This window comes from Anopheles funestus, chromosome 2RL, assembly GCF_943734845.2.
Source record: "Anopheles funestus chromosome 2RL, idAnoFuneDA-416_04, whole genome shotgun sequence".
In the NCBI taxonomy this organism is placed as follows: domain Eukaryota; kingdom Metazoa; phylum Arthropoda; class Insecta; order Diptera; family Culicidae; genus Anopheles; species Anopheles funestus.
In genome coordinates this window covers 1,346,825-1,369,020 of record NC_064598.1, presented here as the reverse complement: position 1 = coordinate 1,369,020, position 22,196 = coordinate 1,346,825, and the positions used below count along the sequence as shown (strand labels likewise).

General features: G+C 45.2%; 2 protein-coding genes across 3 annotated transcripts in view; one reads left to right on the top strand and one right to left on the bottom strand.

Moving 5' to 3' along the window:
* Positions 1 to 22,196, bottom strand: part of LOC125761539 (protein sidekick-1-like) — a 102,464-nt gene that overhangs the window by 27,381 nt on the left and 52,887 nt on the right. Inside the window, exon 1 of one of the 2 annotated variants that reach the window (XM_049422752.1) lies at positions 19,011 to 21,389. The exons of the other annotated variant lie outside the window; for it this stretch is intronic. Within the exon in view, the coding sequence (XP_049278709.1) occupies positions 19,011 to 19,071 (61 nt within the window). The 5' untranslated portion in view covers positions 19,072 to 21,389. Of the gene's footprint in view, positions 1 to 19,010; positions 21,390 to 22,196 lie in introns of those variants that run through there. 2 annotated transcript variants of the gene reach the window in all.
* LOC125761529 (putative serine protease K12H4.7) lies at positions 16,477 to 18,525 on the top strand. Its single transcript, XM_049422741.1, has 7 exons — positions 16,477 to 16,766; positions 16,854 to 17,035; positions 17,124 to 17,359; positions 17,423 to 17,839; positions 17,913 to 18,045; positions 18,121 to 18,290; positions 18,362 to 18,525. The coding sequence occupies exons 1-7, from the start codon at positions 16,533 to 16,535 to the stop codon at positions 18,466 to 18,468; spliced, it is 1,479 nt and encodes a 492-aa protein (XP_049278698.1). The 5' UTR covers positions 16,477 to 16,532; the 3' UTR covers positions 18,469 to 18,525.

Here is a 22,196-nt window from a genome sequence, read left to right as displayed (position 1 = left end):
AGTGCCAATCGGCATCCATGATTGATGAAATGACGAAGAAAATGCATAGATCGTTATGCTGCGGGAAATCAGTCGAGTCAATAATCGCCGTCCTGTCAGCCTGCATTACGGTAGCAGGAAAAGAGCGGTGTGAGAGGAACTCACGCTGTGGGGTGAGTTTTCCGGCCATGGGACAATGCGGCCGAAATGGTTACAGGTTGTGGGTTAGAATTGATGATCCGTTTGATTGCATCCGCTTCCGGAAGGTTTCCGCCCGCGCCTGGGTGGGGCGGGTGCTCAATTGACGTTGTGGCATTGTATTTGATGAAATTACACAGCGTTGTGTCACCAGCGAGTGCAAACCCAACCTGGCCGGGGTGCGGTCCTTTGCTACGGAATTTAATGCTATTGGCGGTTGTGTCCAATTGTGGTGAACCGAAAACGAAGCAAACGAGGAAAGTACGACATATCGCTGCAGTGATCAGGCCCCGTTCGGTTAACGACGTGTTATGTGAAAGGGCAAATCATAAAGCATAAAACCAACCATCATCGTGCTTTTCCTGTTGAACTCCAACGCCCCCGTTCATTGACCTTACGAGCAGAGGACAATGGGAAGGGTGGATGATCCCGAAATATTGGAACACACACAACTTGGAATTCATCACCGTTCTTACAGGATTTCTCACGCCATTCCTGTGTAGTACGTGCCGATGTGCCTCCACTTCCGTCCCGGTTCCCGACCATTGGTTTAATGGCTCAATAATAAAGCATTAAAAAGGTGATTTATTATGTTTTCGTTTTCGCTTTCGAGCAGGAGAGGGGACGATTTGATTGTTGCCAACTGAGTGGCGCCGGAAAGGTATTATTTTCCCGTTAGTTCTACCCCATTTTGAATCGTACCACCTTCATACTGATCGATTTTGAGCAAATCCCTTTTTCGCAGAGTCGCACCCTAGCGATCGATCGAAGGACATAGCGCGAGCTGAAACGGGTCGGCCTGCGTGTTCCTGTCTGTCAGGCACAATCAATACTGGGGCGGCCAAGCACTTCAAGGTTAATTGCCCGTTGGCGAGTGTGCGATTCGGGTTGAGTGATTGTCCGCCGCTGCTTACATCGCCCACTGGCACTGACGATGAGCGCCTTTTTCTTCACCCAATGGAGTGGAAAATAAATCAAAACCATAAAACCGATCTTCACGTCAACGTTGGGATGTGCCGTACGGAAGGTTGTCTATTAGATGGCGTGGGCCAATGAAGACAATCGTGTCTCGGACCGGGTCGAAAAGTTGTTGAGCCAGACGATTCGATAACGAAGCGTTACAACCAGTTCTGAACCCCTTACCTGCGAGTTACACCGTCCGATCCCATCCCATCGCTTCATCGTAGGCGAGTTTGTTCAGGTGGAAAATCGAGGGAAAAAGTTTTTTAAAAACTTGAAACGCTGAAAAATGATGATGTACGACCAACAAGGCTAAAAGGCTTTCGTAACTGTTATGCCTGATTGCATGTATATGCCGTTTGCGCGGTAGAAAGTTCTGTCCCCATGTCAGTCCCGACCAGTCAGTCGGAAGGGCTGATTTATTGGGACTGTCATTCGTCGTCATTGTCATTGTCAATGTGGGATGAAATTGGGTGGAAAGATGGAAATAAAACTAACTAACCCGAACAACATTGCAATTGGGTTTCGCGCGTGGTGCGATACAGTTTTTTTGTGGGTTCTTTCCCGGGAAGTTGCAAACTTCCCGTGCCTTTAATTTGTATGGATTCAACCGTTACACATTCTTGTGGAAAATGGGTGTGCCTTCCAGAACGTCAAATTGCTGAAATAAGGCGTTAAGCAAAGAAGGTTTCCTTCCAAGTGCGACTTAGCTATGTACACGTTCATCACATGCCGTCAGGAGCCGCACCCGAGGTTACGAAGGCAGAATGTATCGAAGAAAGGATATTTTGTTGGCTAAATGTTTGAAGGCGAAATGCCTTTGAAGGTGTAGAACCATTCCATCGGGAAGTTGGAAACACTTTTAGCAAACCAGCGTACACTTTTGTTGTGCTGTTCAGGTTAAGTAACGTTTATTTAAGGTTTCTCAATTCTAATGAAGAAATGCTCGATAGCGTTTGTTGTACCGGCAGCAATGTGATGAACGATAAAAGGCGGATGGTTCCTTACCAATTTCATACGATGTTTTACGATGCAATACAAGTTGAAATGAAAATTTCATCACTTCGCAGCACCATCAACGAATATTATCAACGAAAATGGCACATTTCTTCCATACAGATGTTCTACATTAAGGCGAGGCACAGCTTGGCAAAAGCGAATCAAATCCATTGGCAACGTTAAAGTATCGGTGAACAGACATTTTAAATGATGCGAATCTTTGGGCCGCCGATGCTCGCGCAGTATTTACGATCTTAAGACAAACTTTTCCACACAAGCATCATTAGAAAACAAAGTCTCTCTCTCTCTGTGGGTGTGGGTGTATTTGTGTTTGAAAGGAAATTGAATTAATTCACAACCTTTTCTATTTGTGCCATCGTCAATTACTATGACTAATGAGGCTCGGATTTGAACCGGTACGTCTGATGATTTCGCAACAGCACAAACCTTGTGATTGTGTGCTGCAGTACAAATTGCTATGAAAGCCTGTGTCTGTGCCATGTGGTACGTAAAGGGATCGTACATCCTTGCCTTAAGGAGGGTATCTCTAATTACTCGAGTCCTTTCGCTGGGGCCAACGGTAGCTTGGAACTTATCTCATTACATACTACAACGGTTGCCGTTGGATTGGGGACGTTTGCATTCTTGCCTACCGTACCACTTGAACCTTGGGGCATGTTCTGATGTCTGAGTGGGAGTCATTTCGCTTCAACCCCAAAAACGAACGCGTATAAGATGGAGGCGAAGGGATCTAAGGATGATTTAGCGGCATGTTGTGACAGTAATTCTTCATTAATTTAATAAACTCCACTCACCACAGCGTTTTGAGGCGAAATGGCAAAGCTCTTCATCACATGTGGCACGGTCGGTGAATGAACATTCTCATCGTGCAGCACATATCCGGGACGGGGGGGTTTCGGATTCTGAGACCGACTGCTAAGCCTTTCGAACCATTTCGAGCCATGGCAGGTGTAATGAAATTTAGTCTGCCAAACTGTTACGAGACTGTTGTTCCGTTCTGCAACATGGCCTGGCTGCATACATGGAAGGCATTCCACCGGTATACCCGGTTGAGTGTCTTGTTAGAGACGCTGTGGAATTGCTGATTTTTCACACCCTCTCCCCCGCCGGCCTTTTCATCGTCGCTCCCCACTCCCCACGCAGTATGGGCATTACGGGCGCAGTCTTTCTTTTGTGAAAGAATACATTTCCGTTGAAGTGGTTATAAAAAAGGCCACAAAAAGTGAGCCTCTTGAGTGCTTCTTTGTCGTCATAACGATGATCGCTTTGGATGATACGATGATACGATGGGGCAGGCAAGCATTGATGGTGTAGTCTAGCATTTGCGGAAGCTCCAGCTGGTGAGTGCTGCAAGTCAATCTCCTTTGCCGGAGTGTAACACATGCTCTTCACCAGGCCGAGCGATGGTTCGACTCGTCGTAACTCATATTGCGATGGGAGTTGTACATCATTATTTCCTTATGAATGATGATGATCATGATGATGATGATGGTGGTGGTGATGCTGATGCTGATGCTGGAAACAAAACGGCAAAAGTGGTACGACGAATTTTCCACACCCCGTCGCAGGACAGCCACACAGCCATCGATGAAGTACGATATGTGCCAAAAACGCAATATCATCGTCAGTTTCTTAAGGAGACGAACGCTGTTGGGATATGGCTTATGGCGTTACATGGTCGTAGACCGAACAAACGTGATTCTACCCAGAAACCGAGCCGAGATCCGTCACGGTGTCCGTGATTGAGAGGCTTGCTAAAGGATGATGTTTCGGTGATAAGCCATCATATTTTCACACCCACACCAATGTTTACGTACCGTGCCTGGCAGCACTTGGAAGGCTTGAAGAACGCATGTACGAGAGCACAGAATGTGCTGCTTGGCTTCGGTTGTGAAATGGTTTTTGCCTTTTTTTTTATTCATCCTCTTTTTGTTGCACTGTCCCCAAAATGTGAATGGCATTCTCATGTCGGAAGGGACGAATGGGAATGCATGCAGGACGTTCGACAGGCCCGGTCGCATGTGATCCGAATAATCGTTCCGAGCACGTTGATGGATGGGTTCCAGTGATGAGACATCGTTCGGTTCGGCAGGGTGTAATTTGCGATTTGGGAGGGAAAAGTTAATTGCTTGATTGTCGTTAGGATTTAAAGGAACGCACTCGTACATGTGTGGGTCAAAAAGGGGGAAAAAATCCTTCAAACCAAAAAACGAAACAAAACGATTCGAAATGGTGACAAGCATGAACATGTGACGGGTAAACAATTACACGGAAACAGTCTGCGTGGCCACTGATTGATGGTAAGATGATTGATTAGATGTTTGTTTTTTCTTTGGCGAGACATCTTTACGGAAGGCACATAAGCCAGGGAATCAGTTTTTAGGGAAATTTAAATCAATTTTGTTTTTCCTGCCTCTTTTTTTGGAGCAAATGTGCAACAAAATTCTAGATTAGACGTATTTTAAATGTCGAATTGTCTGACACGGTTTACCGGAAGGACACCATAAGAATGGCAGGAGCTTGATGCTTCCATTCAAAAGCGCACATAATACTAATCCTGGTAGTGAAAGTTGAGATCTTCCTGTCATTAAGCGGGAAGCGTACGGTTAGATAGGATCGGAAAGAATCCGCGGAATTGTTGTTTGTGGAATGCCTGTGAATAGCGTAGGAAGGTTTTTGGAGGATTTTATAACCTTTTGCTAGAAGAAGGTTAGATCCCTCAACACGAAAAGCTCCTTTGTGCCCTGTCAGACGGACAGAGGAGTAGGTAGATCGTAAATTTCGTACCACCACAGTTTGGAACAAAGGGTTACACCTTCGAAGAATCACGACCCAGATCATGTTCGTGCTTTCCGTGATTCTCGGGGTTAAGCGCTCCGATGGAAAACCCCGGAAAAGTGGGGGATTGTGAACGAGCGAACAAGGTTCGTACACTCGTTAAAGGTGTGAAGGATATTTACGTGGGGCGGTAAATGTTGAAGTTTTGCTCTAAGTAACGGCGGTGGTAGAAGGTGCTCGCTTCGATGCTGTAAATAGATACCGTGACGATAGGTGCTCAACCTGGTTGCGTTCCTACTGTGTGCGATGCATGCGTAAGGTAAGCTTTCTGAATGGGGATTTGTTGTATCGTTTTGCCACTAATCGAATTTGTGTGCGCCTATGCTCCCGTAGTAAAGTTTGGCGGATAAAGGAAAGCTTTAGCTGGCGACCAGAAACAGGATTAACCTTAGCAGTGGATACGTCTTCCGTGTTCCTCTTGGCTATTGCTATTAAATATTGATCTTTGGGGCTTACCATTAGTAAGCTTTATGTGGGGTTTTTTGTTTTATTTAAGGAAGTAAATGTTCGTTTAGGTAAAAAAAAATCCCAATCGCTTTTGTCAAATGATCGTTCAAAGTGAATGTTTAGCTTTCCGCACTAAAGATCGAATATTTCAACACTAAGACCTTGCGAACTGTCCCAAGAGTGGTTGTTTGTTCCACAATGCCTTTTATCGATTAATAATGTTGCTCGAAATTAAAACCGGAACAACGTTTATGGCAGATTACACTGGGACCGTTACGGATCGGAATCCGGTGAGCAAATATAATTCATCGTCCAATAAATCCCTTCGGTGTCGTTCGGTACAGCAGCAAAGCATCCCGCTGGGAAAAGGGAACACTAGGCGAGCAGTGTGAGAAATGATGTGTTTTTTGTGTGTGTGGGCTTCGTTTGCCTTCGTTTCATTCATCACTTGTAGCAAGTTGAATATTTTTTCTCCGTTTGTTTCGTTCCCAATTCCCAATGATGGCATGTTTCAATAAATCTGTCACTATGAGAGGAACAAAAAAATTGAGAAGCTTTCATGGGATTTACTACGAAGTGCACACGGACAGGGTGCACAAACTTATAAAGAGAACCCAGAAAAAAAGAAACCAACACACAGAAGAACGGAAACAAACAAAACCCAGCGACAAAACGATCTTCGTTTCTTTTGGACCGATGAAGCAATGAATGATGAAGATGGGAAAATCAATAACTTATTACCACGGACAATGAATGTAGGTGTTCCATTGCCGAAGGAAATAATCGATAGGAACGGTTCCGTGTGCCAATTTATATTGGCATACTTTCATCGCGAACGGTATCAGTTTTGTAATAGAAAATCTGTACATCGCGGTTGTAGCGGAAAGAAAAGCGAAAAGCGTGGAAAATCTGCTTCTTCTACTCTCTGTACTGCTGTTCGCGAACCACACAAAATATCGTTTCTGCATACGAATGCAATATTTTTCTGATCACTCAACAAAGGAGCAGCCACATTTATTTGCACTACTTGTTTGAATCAACAAACAGCAGCCTTGTGGCCTTTTCTCGCCCTCTCCAGCTTACCCTCTCTCTCGGGAATAGCGTGCCGGTGGCCCCTGTACCGTTTAACCCGAGGTTTGTTTTTCCCATCCAGCATACGGGGCCAGAACCATTGCTTATTTGATGAGATACGGACCGTTTGGGTTGATTTTATTCTTCACTTTTTTATGCTGGCTGGTTCTTCTTTTATTTTCGCCAGTCAGCAGCGGTAGGAAAACAAATAACCGAAAGGATTGTTTCTCCGTCGTACAGTGTGACGGTGTGATTGGAAAATGTAAAATGAAACACGGAGGTCCCCACAGAAGGACAGCATGGGGGTGGGGGATGGCAGGAGACAAAACACGCAAGGGGTCACATCTGCGCTAGTGGACACAACCGGTTGTGTCCGCATTTGGCCGTTGTTATGCTACCGTTGTGAACCAAAGCATAATTATTCTCCAGAGTGTCGTAAAAATCCAGCTGCTGTCGGTAGGAGCCGTTTGCTCGTAAAAGTGGATTTCGGATGGATTTGGTTTTCTTCATTTGGGAAACCCCACCCATGGAAACCCCTTCATCCATCGTCGTCAGTCGGCGCCTTGTCGAATGTGGAGCCTCAAGAGGATAATAATAAGATGGTGGACAAGTTGTCGTAGGACGATTTTTCTGCCGAGGAATCGCAAACGGGCGCACAAATGGTTACGGATGGATTTTGGTCTGTTTGCTGAATTGAATTTTAAACTTCTTTTTGTTGGTGCTGGACGAAAAATGCTGGCCAAATACGTGGATCATAAATGATTGATGAAATTGCTGTGAAACGATGGTCCGCAGCGTTGGTGGTGCTTTTGTTTTACAGACAGTGCCGAGGCCAATTGTGCTTGTTCGAAGTCAGCAGGGAAATTACAATAATGCGGGATAATTTTACCGCCGAGCACGATGAAAGTCTTGTCTTGTAGGCAGCTCTTGTCAAGAGCAGCTCTAGCCGTTGTAAATGTCGCACTCGGTGTCGCTGCGATTGATGGGGTAGGATGAGTTACATCCTTAACATTCTGAATTTATTATTTATTCGTGAACTTTCAATCAGCCCAGTTCGGGGAAAATCAAATCTATTCTTCTGTGAAACATAAACGCTTTCAAAAATAGAATCAAATTGAAAAATTAAATTAACTTCAGCCAATCCGTTTAGCGATTTCAATTCGTGCTCAGAAGTATTAAATAATCGTTTTTCGAGGAAATAATATCTCAAAGCAATATATTTTGATATCGTTTTTTTGTTTGTTAAGAATATTTACGAAAATCGGCAGCAAACAAGTACAATGCTGTGTGTCGATGGTCAAGTGATAAAATCAAATACATAGGATCTCTAAGCACGGGAAGCGAAATATGGTAGTGTTTTATGATTGTGCCAAAAACAAAATTTGAGTGGTCAAGGGATTTTATCACTCGCCAGCAGAAGGATGTATGTAAAGTAGAGCCGCTAGTCCTGTGGGTTTGGTCGGTAAGAAGGTTGAAATAAAATGACAATTTTACTACTCAACCATACGCAATGCTAGGCACCTTTCCGTAGCCAAAGCCGCCCGTTGATCGCTTGCAAGAACGTTGCTCCGCGGTGAGGTTGAAGTTTACGAGGACGAGCAAAATTAATTTAACCGGCCACTGACACCAGGGGCAGCCCTGAATCGAAATCAATTTCACTTCACCCTACCACAGCAGCAGCAGCAGCAGTAGTGTAGTGGTCGATGGTGTTTGATGATGGTCGGGCAAACTTCTCACAGAGGTTCAGCCGTTTTGCATTTTACGGCTGGTAGAACGCGCACCCGTTCCAATTAGAGCGTGTCCCAGGAAAGGCAAAAAATTTAATATAGTTTAAAAAAAGGGATGTTACCCCTCCGTGGTGCACCCAGCAGGCCAACCGATGGCGATAAAACGTTGACTATTGAGCGTAAAAACGAATGAGCGAACAAATTACAAACTTTACAAGAGTGTTGCAGTGAGCATGAAAGAAGGAAAAAAATCGTATGTATTGCGGGAAAGCAAAACACGAGTCATTGAGTCTGAAGGACAGGAATGAAAGAAAGTATGGAGACTTTCCGACGGCGAGGGAAAGAAGGTTTTTGGTAAATTTTCAGCTTTTGGAAAACGGTTTTTTTCTGTTATAAATACAAAGAAAATGTGGATAATCGAGCTAGTGAAATGTTTTCCTTTTTTTTTTTGGTCCATTTTACCTGTGTCGCACAAAAGAATGAAACTCTTGCTTGGTACAGGACGCTGGTCGTCTTGTGACTGTTATGAACCATTTGCAAAAAAAAAAGAAACACGGTGACCCTCCTGACAATTCCGACAGGATTTAGTGTGGCGTTAGCCTTTAGCTTAAAGTTCACACCTGCGATGACAGTGAACTACACGAAAATGCTGGCTAGAGGAAATTGCGGACGACACAAAAAAAGGACACCACGATTAAAAGGCGGGTTGTGGAAAGCAAAACGATGGAAAATGAAAAACTTGTACACCCACCCAAGGAAAGTGGTCCCTTCGGGGGGGAATGTTGCGGGAAGAGCATTTCACATTCAAGTTTGTGTTGTTTGTTTTGTTACTGGCTTTTTAATCATACAGAGCAACAGTATGAACGAGCTGTTGCGAGAAGCGAAGCGAATGAACAATTTTTCTTTTTAACTCTCGCTACGAATCATTTACGAAAAGAAAAGGTGTAAAATGGTCTAAAAGGACGCGGTTGATTTGAAGATATCATTCCACCTTCCAATTTTGGACTGTTGGAAAGCAGCAAAGGAATGTCGTTTCGCAATGCGGTTATTCTAAATTGTTTACAGCAAGAGAGAGATTTTGCCAGGAAAAGTCCTTTGTTGTCGAGAACAAGCTGGTAAATGTGTTTTTGATGCTACAGAAATTGTTTGATTGATCGTCATTCTTGTCGTGATAGCTTTTCGTAACTCGAGTAATTTTGCCATACAACAAAATGACGGTTGAGGATGAAAAAACGAATCCAACCAGCAACAGATAGTTTTCATTAACTTTCGTAAAATCTATTAGTGAGTATCTCAGATAATAAAGTACCCTTGAAATACCTGTTTCCCTGCCGAAAGGGGTTGTTTGGGTTAGGTGAGCGTTTCTAATTCTAATTTTGAAGATTTCCTGGAATTAGATTCCATGTAACTAGGCGAAAACGTATAACACCAGTCGAAGTAATGCCCGAAGAAATTTGTTTAATTAAATACTCTTCAAACACTGAGTAGTGTTTAGCTTTTGCTAACCCCAAAAAGTCCTTAGGCTTGGTTTGGTTTCGTTTAGCAGGTCCAGTAGTTGTAAACTGTACGTGACAGGTGATAGTTTTAAAAATACTGCCAAATGGTAGCTTCTGCTGAGAGCATTAACATACCGTCATCATGCTGGATGTCGTCAGCAAAACAAGGTTAGCTTCTCAAACGCATTGGTATCAGTTGTGAGCGAGTGTTACAAAGTTCAGATAATTTTAAAGAGCTTTAAAAAAACATAATATTATCGTTAACACTGCCAAACCCATATCATTAGATTCCTTTGTAACGCAAATAGATCTCAGTGTGAAGCATTTGATGCTGAAAGGATTCGTTTTGCTCCATTCTGCTTGGCGAGTCGCGTAACTCTGATGCTATGTACGTTGAAACATTTTTACATCTTACGTTGTAAAATCAGTACGATAATACTTCAAACTCACTTATCTCTTTATTAGTTTATCGTGATCCCTGACCCGTTATGGTGTGTTTTTCCTTTTTCGCTGTAGTTGTGGTAACAAGCTGCGCAAGTTCAAAGCAGCGAATCTTTCCGTGCATTCATCTTACACGCTATTTATCTTGCTGTTTGTGTTGACGTTGATCGTATCGGGGGAACAACTTTCCCAACTGCAGTCAGATGCGGAACGTTTCGTTCCAAGGCTCCAAGCAAACGTGGCACTATCTCGACTTCATTTTCGTGCGCTTTCGATATCTCGGTGCCACCAAGTTGTGTCCTCTTATAGTGCTGCACTTTCTTTTCCCCGCGTGACGGGGAAGAATGTTACGCTTTTTCTCACTGTGATATGCAAAAATGAAAAGCGTCCAAACTTTCCCTTACCGCCAATCATTCATTGGCAGGAATAGGTTCGCTGTAGGGTTGGTGCAAACGGCAACAGACGGTGCGGGTGGAATGTCGGATGGAAAATGTCTATCAGTCATTGAAATAAGGAGTTTCAAAAATACTGCATCGATACGAAACATCGTTCGGTTGTGTGCCATATACACGGACTCGCACAGACAACACACAACAGTGAGTGGGGCGCTTCTGCTGGTAAGAAACGAACCGAGCGCACAATTCAATTATGCAAGGAAAAGCCAATATCGCTGCATCGGGAAGACGATGGGTGAAGCGTTTGTCGTGCCGTGGACTTGACGATGTTTCTGGCATTTTTCCAGCCATGCGCCGGTATGCGGTGGTGGCTGGCCCGTTTAGCTCCGTGAAGACGAGCAGTGAAATCAGTCTAATATATTATGTATTCATAAAATTTATCAGTTTACGAAGCAAGTGAGGGAATTGAAATTGCAATTTATTAGTTTATTTAAAAGTTGACGTACTTTATCATCGACTCCTGGTTCGGCTAGTGGTCGATACCGAAGACCGATAGGATTCGAGCGCAAAGAGTTAACTTTGTAACGCTGCCGAACAACGTACGAGCGTATAGCAGGCGCAAACGAATGTACTAGAAGTTTCCCAGTCGGAGGATCATCAAGGGACTGGTAGCAGAAAATTGGTTATTCATAGAGTGCTTCTTCTTGAAAGTGAGGCTTGCATCCACAGAAGCACAACACTGCGATAGGGGGCGAGTAACAAAAAAAAAGCTGGCCCACTTAAGCCACCGTCCCATGTACCGTGGCCGACTGAAAGGCCTAGCCACTGCGGAAAAACGGCCTGATTGAGTCGTTGTCGGTGTCGACTCCGGCTTTTTTCGTCCGTCAGTGCCCGGGTCTGGTCTGGTCCCGGCCTTGGAATGCCGTTGATGAATAGACGTTATTTGCCGGGCCAATATTGACCTACCGGATTCCATTCTGCACGAACGAACCGCGCACGAACGGTGGTGCGAAAGAGAGCGAAAGTGGCAAACTTCGAAAAGTGATAGGCTTAAATTGTTGGTCGTGGTGGTGGTTTTCTAAAGTAGATTTGAATTTTTATGCTTCGACAGTAAATATTGGATAAAATGGAATCACTTTCTTGCAGGACGGGGGGCTCACCACCACCGACTATCATCAGTGATTAGCATTTGTTTGCCGAGTGGTAAAGTTTTGAGCGGCAGCCGGCCAGAACCGCTTTCAAAATGGCTCTTTTTGTGCTGTGACAGAGCGTTAGAATGACCGGGGTTAGATTGAAGTTTGGTGACTGTTTGGTAGAAGACCATCGTCCAAAAAAAAGGTTACACATATTATTGATTAATGGAGAGACCATTGATCAGAACCCCCCTCTTAAATTCTTTCGCTACAAAGTGAATGAAATATTTGACAGGAATTGATCCGAAAGCAAATGGGTTGTTAATGGTTTGTATGATAAATGTACAAACCTACCATAACAGGCAAAATGTTGTGTTTAGCTCGTGCTGATGATTACGCTAATCACCGGGTGAAACCGTCATGTGCAATATCGCTTTGATTATTAGATTGTACTCACGAACTTGCCACTTCATACATATATTAGATTAGATTGTGTTTGCCTTCGCTTCAAAGTTTGTGTTTGAAGTTAAACTTGACAGCGGGCCGTTGCTTTGCAGCGAGCGTATTGAGTACCCACCCACGCGACTTGTGCAATAATGATAGTGAAATAGCATTTCATCGACCGAGGTCATGTAATTGCTGTGATCAAAGCTATCAGTGCGGGCAGATGGAAACGCTCGCCAGACTCAAAGCATACGGGGCTAGAACGTTCGCATGCGCAATGCAAATTTCCGTGTTTGCAAATATGTACACAAAATTTATCGACGATGTCAATAAACAGCTTCTGCAAGTACTTGTTTGCATTTTCCCTCCGGGAATCCGCCTCCTCTTCCGACCACCCCCGATCCCCCGATTCCCCGAGAATCTGATCGAAGGAAAAGTGGTTCGCTTTTCGGTTGGTTTTCCGATTCCCGGCAAAGTTTTACCTCACGCTGTTGGCTGAACGGGCGGACGGACATCGATCGTTGGGTTCGCGTTGATGACGTTGGTCTTTTTCGGTGGAGCGCCGATGATGCAGACTGTTTGGTTTTGCCTCTCCCAAAAACGTCACCTTCACCGGGAACTGCACACGATGGGAATTTAAATTTTCACCCTCCAACCCAAAATTCATTTTCAAGCAATGGTTTTGCGAAAGGTTGCCGGTATAACAGCACCGTCCAAAAGCCGAGCCGAGTTGGGAAACTTTCCGCTCTAATCCATCATGGATTTCGATTATTCTGCTTGTGTTTTCCGTGAACGCGGTCCGAAACGCGCGCCTCGATCCAGAACGTTGCCCATCGTCAGCAAAGTTTCTTCGGCGACCACATCTATTCTTGAACCTGACATGATTCCTGATGATGTTGATGGTCGTGCGGTCGTTTTTGGTCGTAAAAAACGGTTGTGCTGAAGTGCTCGTCAGCATGCAATAGGGCGGTTTTGGGAGGAGGTAAAAGTTCCCTCAGAACCGCCAACAGAGGGGGGAAGATAGGGTTATTGTGTTGCAGCATGTTTAACGAACTTTGTATAGATCGGCCGCATCAAAGGGCGGGACGATACTTTCAACCGAATAGCTTCCTTCAAGTAATGGAGACGCCTGGTGCTTCAAGTGATGGAGACGCCCGGTCGTGATTCCCATGTGCTAAAGAAGCGGCCGACTGACAGGTAGTTGAATAATGTAGCAAGCTGTCGAAATGTGTGCACAGGCCGGTATCGAGTGTATCGATTGAAAATACACAAATCTTAAACGGACCAATTTATGATGTTTGTCATGGAGACGGATGGCACGTAATCCCATGTAAGCATGAACTTGTTTGAGCTTTCCATTGAAGATCGCTTACGAATGAAGGTATGGTGCGTGCGTGTGTTTGTATTTGTTCGTACACTCGTGGGACATCATACTTAAGGTCTCTGTGCTTAGTGGGCAAGCGGCATCGGTAAGCATCGATAAACCTCTTACGTGTACCAGACCCCTCACTAGCAGGAGGACCTGTATTCTTTGACAACAAACGAGCTACAACGAGCCCGTTTTGCGTTTGCAGGACCATGGTTTGTCTGCTTACTTAACAACCTTTGATCGGTGAGTGGCAGATTGGTTCGGTCTCAGAGCCAAGGCCAGCAGAAAGTGGAAGTGATTACGGGAAGATTATCCTCTAGGAATAACAAAGGAATTCGTTCAATATTTACGCAATGGTTTTAAAAGCGAATCCCCCCGGGAGCACATTGGCAAGGAGCGTATCATAGCACAAGATAGGAGATTATGTAGCTGGTGTCTTGTTGAAAGCTTAGCTACTTAGTTAAATTCTCGAAATCATACAACATTAAGGCAAACCGGTCCGAGCTGGTAGTGTGGCTGATAGTGCTATATTCACCACGACAATATGTCCGGCTGTCTTTTAAACTGGAAGACAATCTTCGGTTCAATTTCATGTGAATGGATCCGCACTTTCAATCTCACATGCAACGCCACAGATAGCTGTGGCCGATCGTTCAACGTGTGTTTCGGTCGTCTTTCAAAACATTTGTCATACATCTCATCGGGCCGGGTCCGGGTCCGGGACATGTATGTAAAGCAATGATTGCGTTCCCATGGCAGACACATCGTCTCCGTCCAAACATGTCAATCGTGGTGGGTTGTCGCTTTTGTCACTTTGCTTGCCCGGGTGGAAGAGTTTGGCCTCCACTGCTCTGCCATTCCCATTCTGCCATTTGGATGAAAGCGAAGTGACGTACACTCGCCAAGAATAGTACATTTTTAATGCTCGATAGCGTTCCCTGCTGCTCTCAGCCTTTCATTGCTTCGCAAGACTCTTTGTCATTGTTATCCATGCGAGAAGGGCTGAAAACCAAAATAAAGATACCCCCGGTACACATGCCCAATTGCCCTTCCGGCTCGATGGCGCTTGGCGAACCATGTATGCCAAGTGAATGTCTGCCATCACTTAGGCTCACACACGCGACTTAATACATACACACACACACACATATATATGCATTACGCTTGACAAGGAAACGGGCACTTTTCACGGCACTCACTCAACGGCACCCAGCCCAAGCGGGCCGGGCTCCTCGCAATGTTTTATGCAAAACATTATGTAACGATAACGCTGTTCTTGTGTTTTTCACTTTTCCGAGTCTTTTCCACGGAAGCCTTACGACGCATGAAGCATTCGGCGTGCCGGGGCAACAGTCTACCAAGCGCATTGACATCAAGGAAAGACGTTCCTGCACGCATCATCTTCGGCTTCATGGTTCGAACGGTTTCAGTGCGCATTTTCACGTGAAAAATTCAATCCAAAGCGTTCGGGTTCTAGTTACGTGCTCTTGCTTTCCCCACCCCGGTTTTCCCGCTCGCAATCCTGAGCATCCTGAAACGGCAACGGCAACCAGACCAACGGCCCATCTGCAAATATTTTTATCCCATTACTAAAACGATGCAGAGCGGGTGCGTGGAACGGCACGAGCCGCTCAGTGAAGCTTCACAAATGGGGTTTCTTTTGTACTGTTCCGTTCCGTTCAACTCCGGAGCCTGTGGTGCCTTTTCGGTTTCCGTGTCTTATCGTTTGCTCGGCGCAGGAAAGCTTTCGATGCAAATCAAGCGTTTTTTTTGGTGTGTGTGCTCGTTTGCCAGTTTCTCCAGATGCCTAGCATGGGTGGGATGGGCTCCGTCATCTGTGGTAAGGGTAAACGGTTGCGAGGTATGTGTTTTGTCGGCTCCTCATTTCGTGGCCGTGTCTTCAGATCGTTAAAGAGATAAGAAAATTAACGAATTAATTCCATAATTAGACTCCAATGGTAGAGGATTTAGGCTTCAACGGCACAAGCGGACTGGAAGAAATGTGCCTGTAGGTAATTGGATAGGAGTAACGACCATTCGACAGCGAAGCCCGATGCTTATGCTCGTGGAAGCATAAACGATTTTCCTTCCGAGTGACTAACCGCTGGTTCTAGCGAGAACTGACAATTGTTGATGGAGGTGCTGTTGATGCGGAATGTTTTCAAAGTGTTTAAAGCATGAGTTGGTAACATTGTAATTGGTTTTGTTTATGCACTTTTAAATGACGCACTCTCCATGAAGCCTCTCGTGTTTGGACAATCCAACACAAATATTCAATTCGCTTTATGTGTAAAGAGCGTCAGAAAAATAATGTTTTTTTTCTATCGTCAACACTCACGATCGGGAAAAATCCTCATTTTCAAAATTATTTTCCGAACATTATTGCAATTTAAAGAGTAACCAAAAAATATTCAACGCTTGTATCTGATCTATTACTCGAAACGAGCATTCGATTGAATTATAATAATCCTTCAATAACTTTACCGGATAAATCAATCGAAAATTTAGCTGTTATAAATAGCGACTTTTAATGGGTACTTAACTCTAGTATTGAAATTTATGTTGACAAAACAACTGTTGCGTTGTATTTATCCCATTGAACCCCATCCATCCACTCTTGAAGTTGTCCACTGGTAGCGATAAACACCCATTGCAATCAACTCGTGGCAGTTTATGACGTGGTACGTTCTCCTATCTATAACAATCCTCACTATCTCATTCCTATTCCTCCCCATCATCCCCATCAACGGCCGATCTCGATTATGATGAATGAAGAGACACGAATAAATTCGCCGATTTCGCCTGATACGTGCGGTCAGGCGATACGCCGTCCTTTCGTTGTACAGGTGAAGAATGGGATGGGATTAAATCACTGTACAGGGGAGTGAAATCCGCCGATAAGATTACACCGAACAGTGAAGATGGACCGCTGACCGCAACCTATAAATACTGCGGTTCGATAACGTCGCGAATGCGGCAAAACATTGTCGGTGTGCTTTCAACGGTGATTCGTGATGAAATTCGCGCTGTGCTTCGTGTGTCTTTTGGGTGTGCTGGGTGCGTTTGGCCTGGAGCTGCCGAATGGCACCCAGCGGCTGTTCCGTGCACAGACCGCATGGGAACGGTTACATCGGGAGCCTCCTATCCGTGGCGGTTCACCGTCGGGAAAGGCCGGCCCGGTGACGACGAAGTACATCATGCAGCGTTTGGATCACTTTGACCCCCAAAATGTCAACACCTGGTCGATGGTGAGTGGCCACAGCCACTTCGGTGGGGTGGGATCGGTGTTCCGGCAAAATTAAATCGAAAATGTGTGTGTGTGCTCATTATTTAAGCGTTACATGGAGAACGGTGAACACTATGAAGCTGGTGGACCACTTTTCATCTACGTCGGAGGTGAATGGGAAATCTCCGAGGGAAGCATTTCCCGCGGTCACGTGTACGATATGGCAAACCAGCTGAAGGGCTACCTGTTTTACACCGAGCATCGATTCTACGGTAAAAGCCATCCAACAGTGTAAGCATCCAGAACCGTTCTCCATCGAACGGTCACTTATCATCGTCCAGCGCTAATCTTCCATTCGCCCTGTATGTTGAAATTTCAGCGACTTGCGAACTGATAAACTGAAGTATTTGAACATCGATCAGGCACTGGCGGATTTAGCCCACTTTGTCGTGCAGATGCGGAAGGACATTCCGGGGGCGGAGAATGCAGGTGTCATCATGATTGGTGGTTCGTACTCTGCGACCATGGTGTCTTGGTTCCGGCAGAAGTATCCTCACCTCGTTAATGGAGCGTGGGCCTCAAGTGCGCCAGTATTTGCGAAGGTGGAATTTACTGGTAATATGAAGTACGTCTCTGTAGATATACGTATTTTTAATTTGTTTGCGTTATTCGCTTCAGAATACAAGGAAATTGTGACGGAAAGTATTCGGTCAGTCGGCGGTCGGAACTGTGCAGACCGTATCGAGCGTGCCATCAAGCAGACGGAAGAATTGTTGGGAAACGGCGAGCATGCACTTGTCGCTCAGGAGTTTAAACTGTGCAGCGATGTCGATCTGTCCAAGTCGCTCGATAAGATGAACTTCTTCAGCACGCTGTCGGACGAGTTCGCAGGAGTGGTACAGTATCACTCGACAGGAGATATTGAGCGTTTGTGTCAGGACATTGAAGATTCTACCATCGCGGACGATATGCAGGCGCTGGCCAAGTTCGTAACCAAAGGATTATCGTCGACCAATTGCAATAGCTACGGTTACAAAGCGATGGTCGATTTTTACAAAAATACTGCCTGGGATCATAGTGCTGCTCAGAGTTCAAGTAAGTATAAAGCAAAAAGCACTTTGACTAGCGTAATGCAACTGAAACGAGTTTCATCGTTTGCTTAAAATAGTGCGCCAGTGGTTGTATCAAACCTGTGCCGAGTATGGCTGGTACCAGATTTCCGGATCGTCCAACCAGATCTTTGGCTCCAGCTTTCCGGTTGAATTATTCGTAAAGCTGTGCGGCGATCTGTACAGCGGAATGTAAGTTATGTTTTTGTGGAAGCGACACGCCAAGCGAAGACGTCCATTAATTCTAACGATCCTTTCAATGTGTAGTTTCGATGAATCGAGAATGCAGAACAATGCCGACAGAACTAACGTCATCTATGGCGGTTGGAATCCGGAAGTGACAAACGTTTTCTTCACCCACGGCCAACTGGATCCCTGGCGTGCAATGGGAATCCAGCAGGATCTCAACGATCAGTCACCGGCCGTAGTAATTCCGGGTGAGTGATTTACTCAGAATTTTCCAACGCTAAAGCATTAATGTTTTGTTTTATCGCATTTCCCACCTTAGGAGCTGCACACTGTGCCGATTTGAGCTCCATTACTGCTCAAGATTCAGCTGAAATGCGAGCAGCTAAGGAGAAGATTTTGGAGCTTGTTAAAAAGTGGCTGGCATAAGGTTTTGTGTGTTTGTTTCAGCGTACGATTAAAACGGGGGCGTCATGTAGAACCATATGACGGAGAAAAACACGTTATCGTTTCGAGGAATTTTGATATCACAGTTTTGTGCCGATGCCGAAGATGAGTAAATTGTCTCGGGAATGCGTAATCTCAAGTGATGGAAATTAAATTTTCACGAATCCAGTTCAGCTTGCCGGTGCTTCCCGGAACGAAAGGGCATGTGTTCCTATCGATATAGCGTAACCATGGAATATACAAATTAAATTACATCCATTAATATCCTCTCTGGCAGCTTAGTATTCGTCAGCACGTTATTTTCTCTTGAAGTGTTGCGGGTTTTGGGGTAAACGTACGCTTGCAAGCTTCCTGCCACGGTCAAAGCAATTCATTAGAGCGGGCTCACGATTTGCGCTATGTTTGGCCGGACTTAAGCGTGAGCTCCTTTTCCACTTAACAATCGATGAAGGAAAAATTATTCAAATCCCGCTTCTAGTGGATCCGAATGGAATGATAATTGAGATTTCGGTGTATTCACTTACCCGTAGCAATCACGACGAAGTAATAGAAAAATAATCCTAATAATCCTATTCGTGTTTCCATGTTGATTTTTCTATTGCGGGAATCGCCAAGCCTCGAGCAGCAGTTCTTGGGGGCTTCGTTCCGATGGTTGTTACTGGGACACCTACCACTACGACGGGATGGAAATTGAATAGCCCGCCGGTAATAGCCGACGGCTGATGGAAAAGTATTTCGTTGCAGGAGCTTATTGCCTCTTGGACAAACGACTGGCCACAAGTTAAACAATGGCACCTTACTCGAACACCAACACTGCACATTAATAATGGCTGCCTCTTCGTAAGATATTCTCTTCTTGCTTGGGGAAAAACCTGTGGTAGCCAACACTTTCGCGTTTGCACTTCACCCGCGACTTCAGGTTTGGGTCGATGTGTTTTACACGCCACAAAAGCCTCGTGATCGCACGCTGGTGATGGTGGATTAATTTATGATATCCACTTCAAAGTGGTTGCGTATCGGGCAGACCGACAGAAACACTCCCGCTTAACCGGGGTACCGTTTCGCTTCACCGACAGTCAGCACATTTTAAATTATTCATCAATCACTTCACTGCACTAGCTCATACAGAGGGAGATTTCACACTTTTTAGCGCACGCACAGTTTTTCGGAGGTCGGTTTGAAAGCAATTTTTGCGTTCCACGATTGAAATCAAAGCATCAGGCGAACACAAAAAACGGTGCTGCTGTCGGGGTTAAGCCACCAACGACTAAATGATTCAGCAGTGTTTGGATTTAGAGCGCGATCGTCACACAGCGTACAGCGTACAGCCAAGTAGGCAGGCCACGCTCTGTTGTCCTGCTGGATCGCACGATGGCAATGATGATGAAGGATTCGGATTGTTTTTTTTTGTTATCCTGACCACATCACCGTCCAGTAGTCTAGCGTTGGTTGTGATTTGTGGGAGAAGCTTTTCACCAGCACGATCGAGATGCTGCCACAAGAAGACTGAGACCATGTCCCGGGCAGAATATGCCATCGTCAGCAGCCTTCATTTGCATACGCGCCCGCATTATTAAATCATTAGTATGTATCGCGTCAAGCGGATCCGAAACCCCGCAACGCGAATCCTGCTGCAGTCGGGTTGATGTTATGGTTCCATATTTTTTTAAATATGTTTTTTCTGTGTATGTTTCACTACGGCTGCACTGCACAGAGAACTGAGAGCGCCTGTCAGTTCATCATCGTTGAGTTGCAGTGCAATTCCTGGGTTTTTTTGTTCTTTGCAGCTCGCCGACTCGTCGACTAAATAACTGTCATCCCGTAAGCCGTAACCTAATCCGATAACGGTCGTTGCCGTGCCTGAGTAGCGTCGGAGAGTCGGAGAAGGATATAAACTAAATATAAAAATTAATTTAATCGTTCCCGTGTTGACACTGGTTCCGCACGTCAAGGTGTCAGCTGGTTGGGGAATCAAAGCATCCCCGAAGAAGAGTCGCGCAAAAAAAAATATGAAAACGCTACAATTTCACTGTTTTCCCCCAACCGCGCCAAAGCGTAAAATAAACGCGTGTCAAATTGTCAGATCCTTTTGTCAGCACCCTTTTCACCTTTCCCGATAAATTATTTCCTTTTGCGGAGTCAGCCAACGCCAACCGACCAGCTGAATCGACCAGACAGGGCAGGTGTGGGTGCGGTTGAAGCACCGGCAAGACACGTCTGGAAAGGTTTATTCAACTTAATTACACCGGTTCCGAGGATCGTTGCCGAAATGGAAACATTTTTCTTTTTCGCACGATTGCATACTGTGTTTCACCGTTGGTTTTTGTAATCATTAAACACTGTGCACAGCTGTGCACGACCGCAGCACGGTTTGATGTTACACCACGCGTTGAATATTATTTGTTTGAAATTTAATTCATGATACACACTGCATGCGTTCCACGTGTATCCACACACGCGCTTGGCACCTTTTAATGCTGACCGATGCACCATTTGCATAATTGCACACGATTGCACATGCACGAACGGACGTGCGAACAATTGTTCGATGGGCTTGGTACGAGCGCGCTCGGATACAACATTCCTTTTTCGATTGGTTTGACTCGCGTGAGAATCTCTACCAAACTGACATTTCTGAAAAGCGTTCGCCGATGGCAAACGCGCGCCTTCCGGCCATTTGTTCGGCAATTCTACTGGTGCAACTGTGAGTTCCCGCTTTCGGACAGGACATGCGCACCACACGATTCATCACCCTAGTGTGCTAAGACGATTTTCCCCGTGAGCCGAAAGCACTTGGGGAAAAACTGGTTCGTAAGACGGCCGTGCTGAACCGGTTGCTTTGAACCGGTTCAAAAGTAGGCCTTTGCCAGCAGCACTGTTAGCCACAGCTTGTGTTCGTTTGTGTTTGTTTGATTTCGCCCACAACTACCAAGTATCGGCCAGCTGATGGTAGACGGCGTGACCACCACGGCACCAACACCATCACGCTGCCGCAAAAAAACCCATCGAGAGCCGCATGGAAATTAGCGGAGAAATAAAATAAACGTGCGGTTCATTAATTTTTGAATGTTGTGTTATAATTTAATGCTTAACAGGTAGTCGCTTTCCGGAGGAACGGAACATGTATTTTACCCAGCTGGCGATGGCTTCCTTCCGGGGAATAAGGGGAACAGAGTGGCTGCGAAGTAGGCAAAATTTATATCTGTTGATTTGATTCACCCTTAATCGGTACGCTCCGAAGAATAAAGTGTGAAACACGAAAAAAGAAAAAAACAATTTACATTTTAAAGAAAGCAAAGAACAAACAGGATGACGATTAGGAAGAAGGAAAAAAGGATCCATCAAGAGGGATTTGAACGGCGCAGTGCTGTGGTGTGATGCAGTGTTGACGAATGAAGCGATTTGGCTGACATTGACCACTTGAAGAGATTTACTTTGATTGCCTGAACTATGTCTGTTAGCCCGGCAGGAAGGAGATGGGCAGTCAACATGACCACAGTAATGAACAAACGGTTCAACTGACAGCTGCCCTCCCAAAAGCCGGACGCGTTCAAGGCTGAGCATTTCCTTCCTTTCGAATGTTGATCCCTGTCGTCCCTGGGATACAAGGGACGTGTCGCGTCGCGGACAGTGAGCTCAAATTTCTCTTCTCCGTTGGATGAGTTCAAGCGTCACTGAACCAAACCAAACTAAAAAAAAACAATCCCAGT

Coding starts and splice junctions, on each gene's coding strand:
- LOC125761529 (XM_049422741.1), top strand. CDS start 16,533: ATGAAATTCGCGCTGTGCTTCGTGTGTCTTTTGGGTGTGCTGGGTGCG. Junction 18,046..18,120: donor GGCGATCTGTACAGCGGAAT/GTAAGTTATGTT, acceptor TTCAATGTGTAG/TTTCGATGAATCGAGAATGC. Junction 18,291..18,361: donor ACCGGCCGTAGTAATTCCGG/GTGAGTGATTTA, acceptor TTCCCACCTTAG/GAGCTGCACACTGTGCCGAT.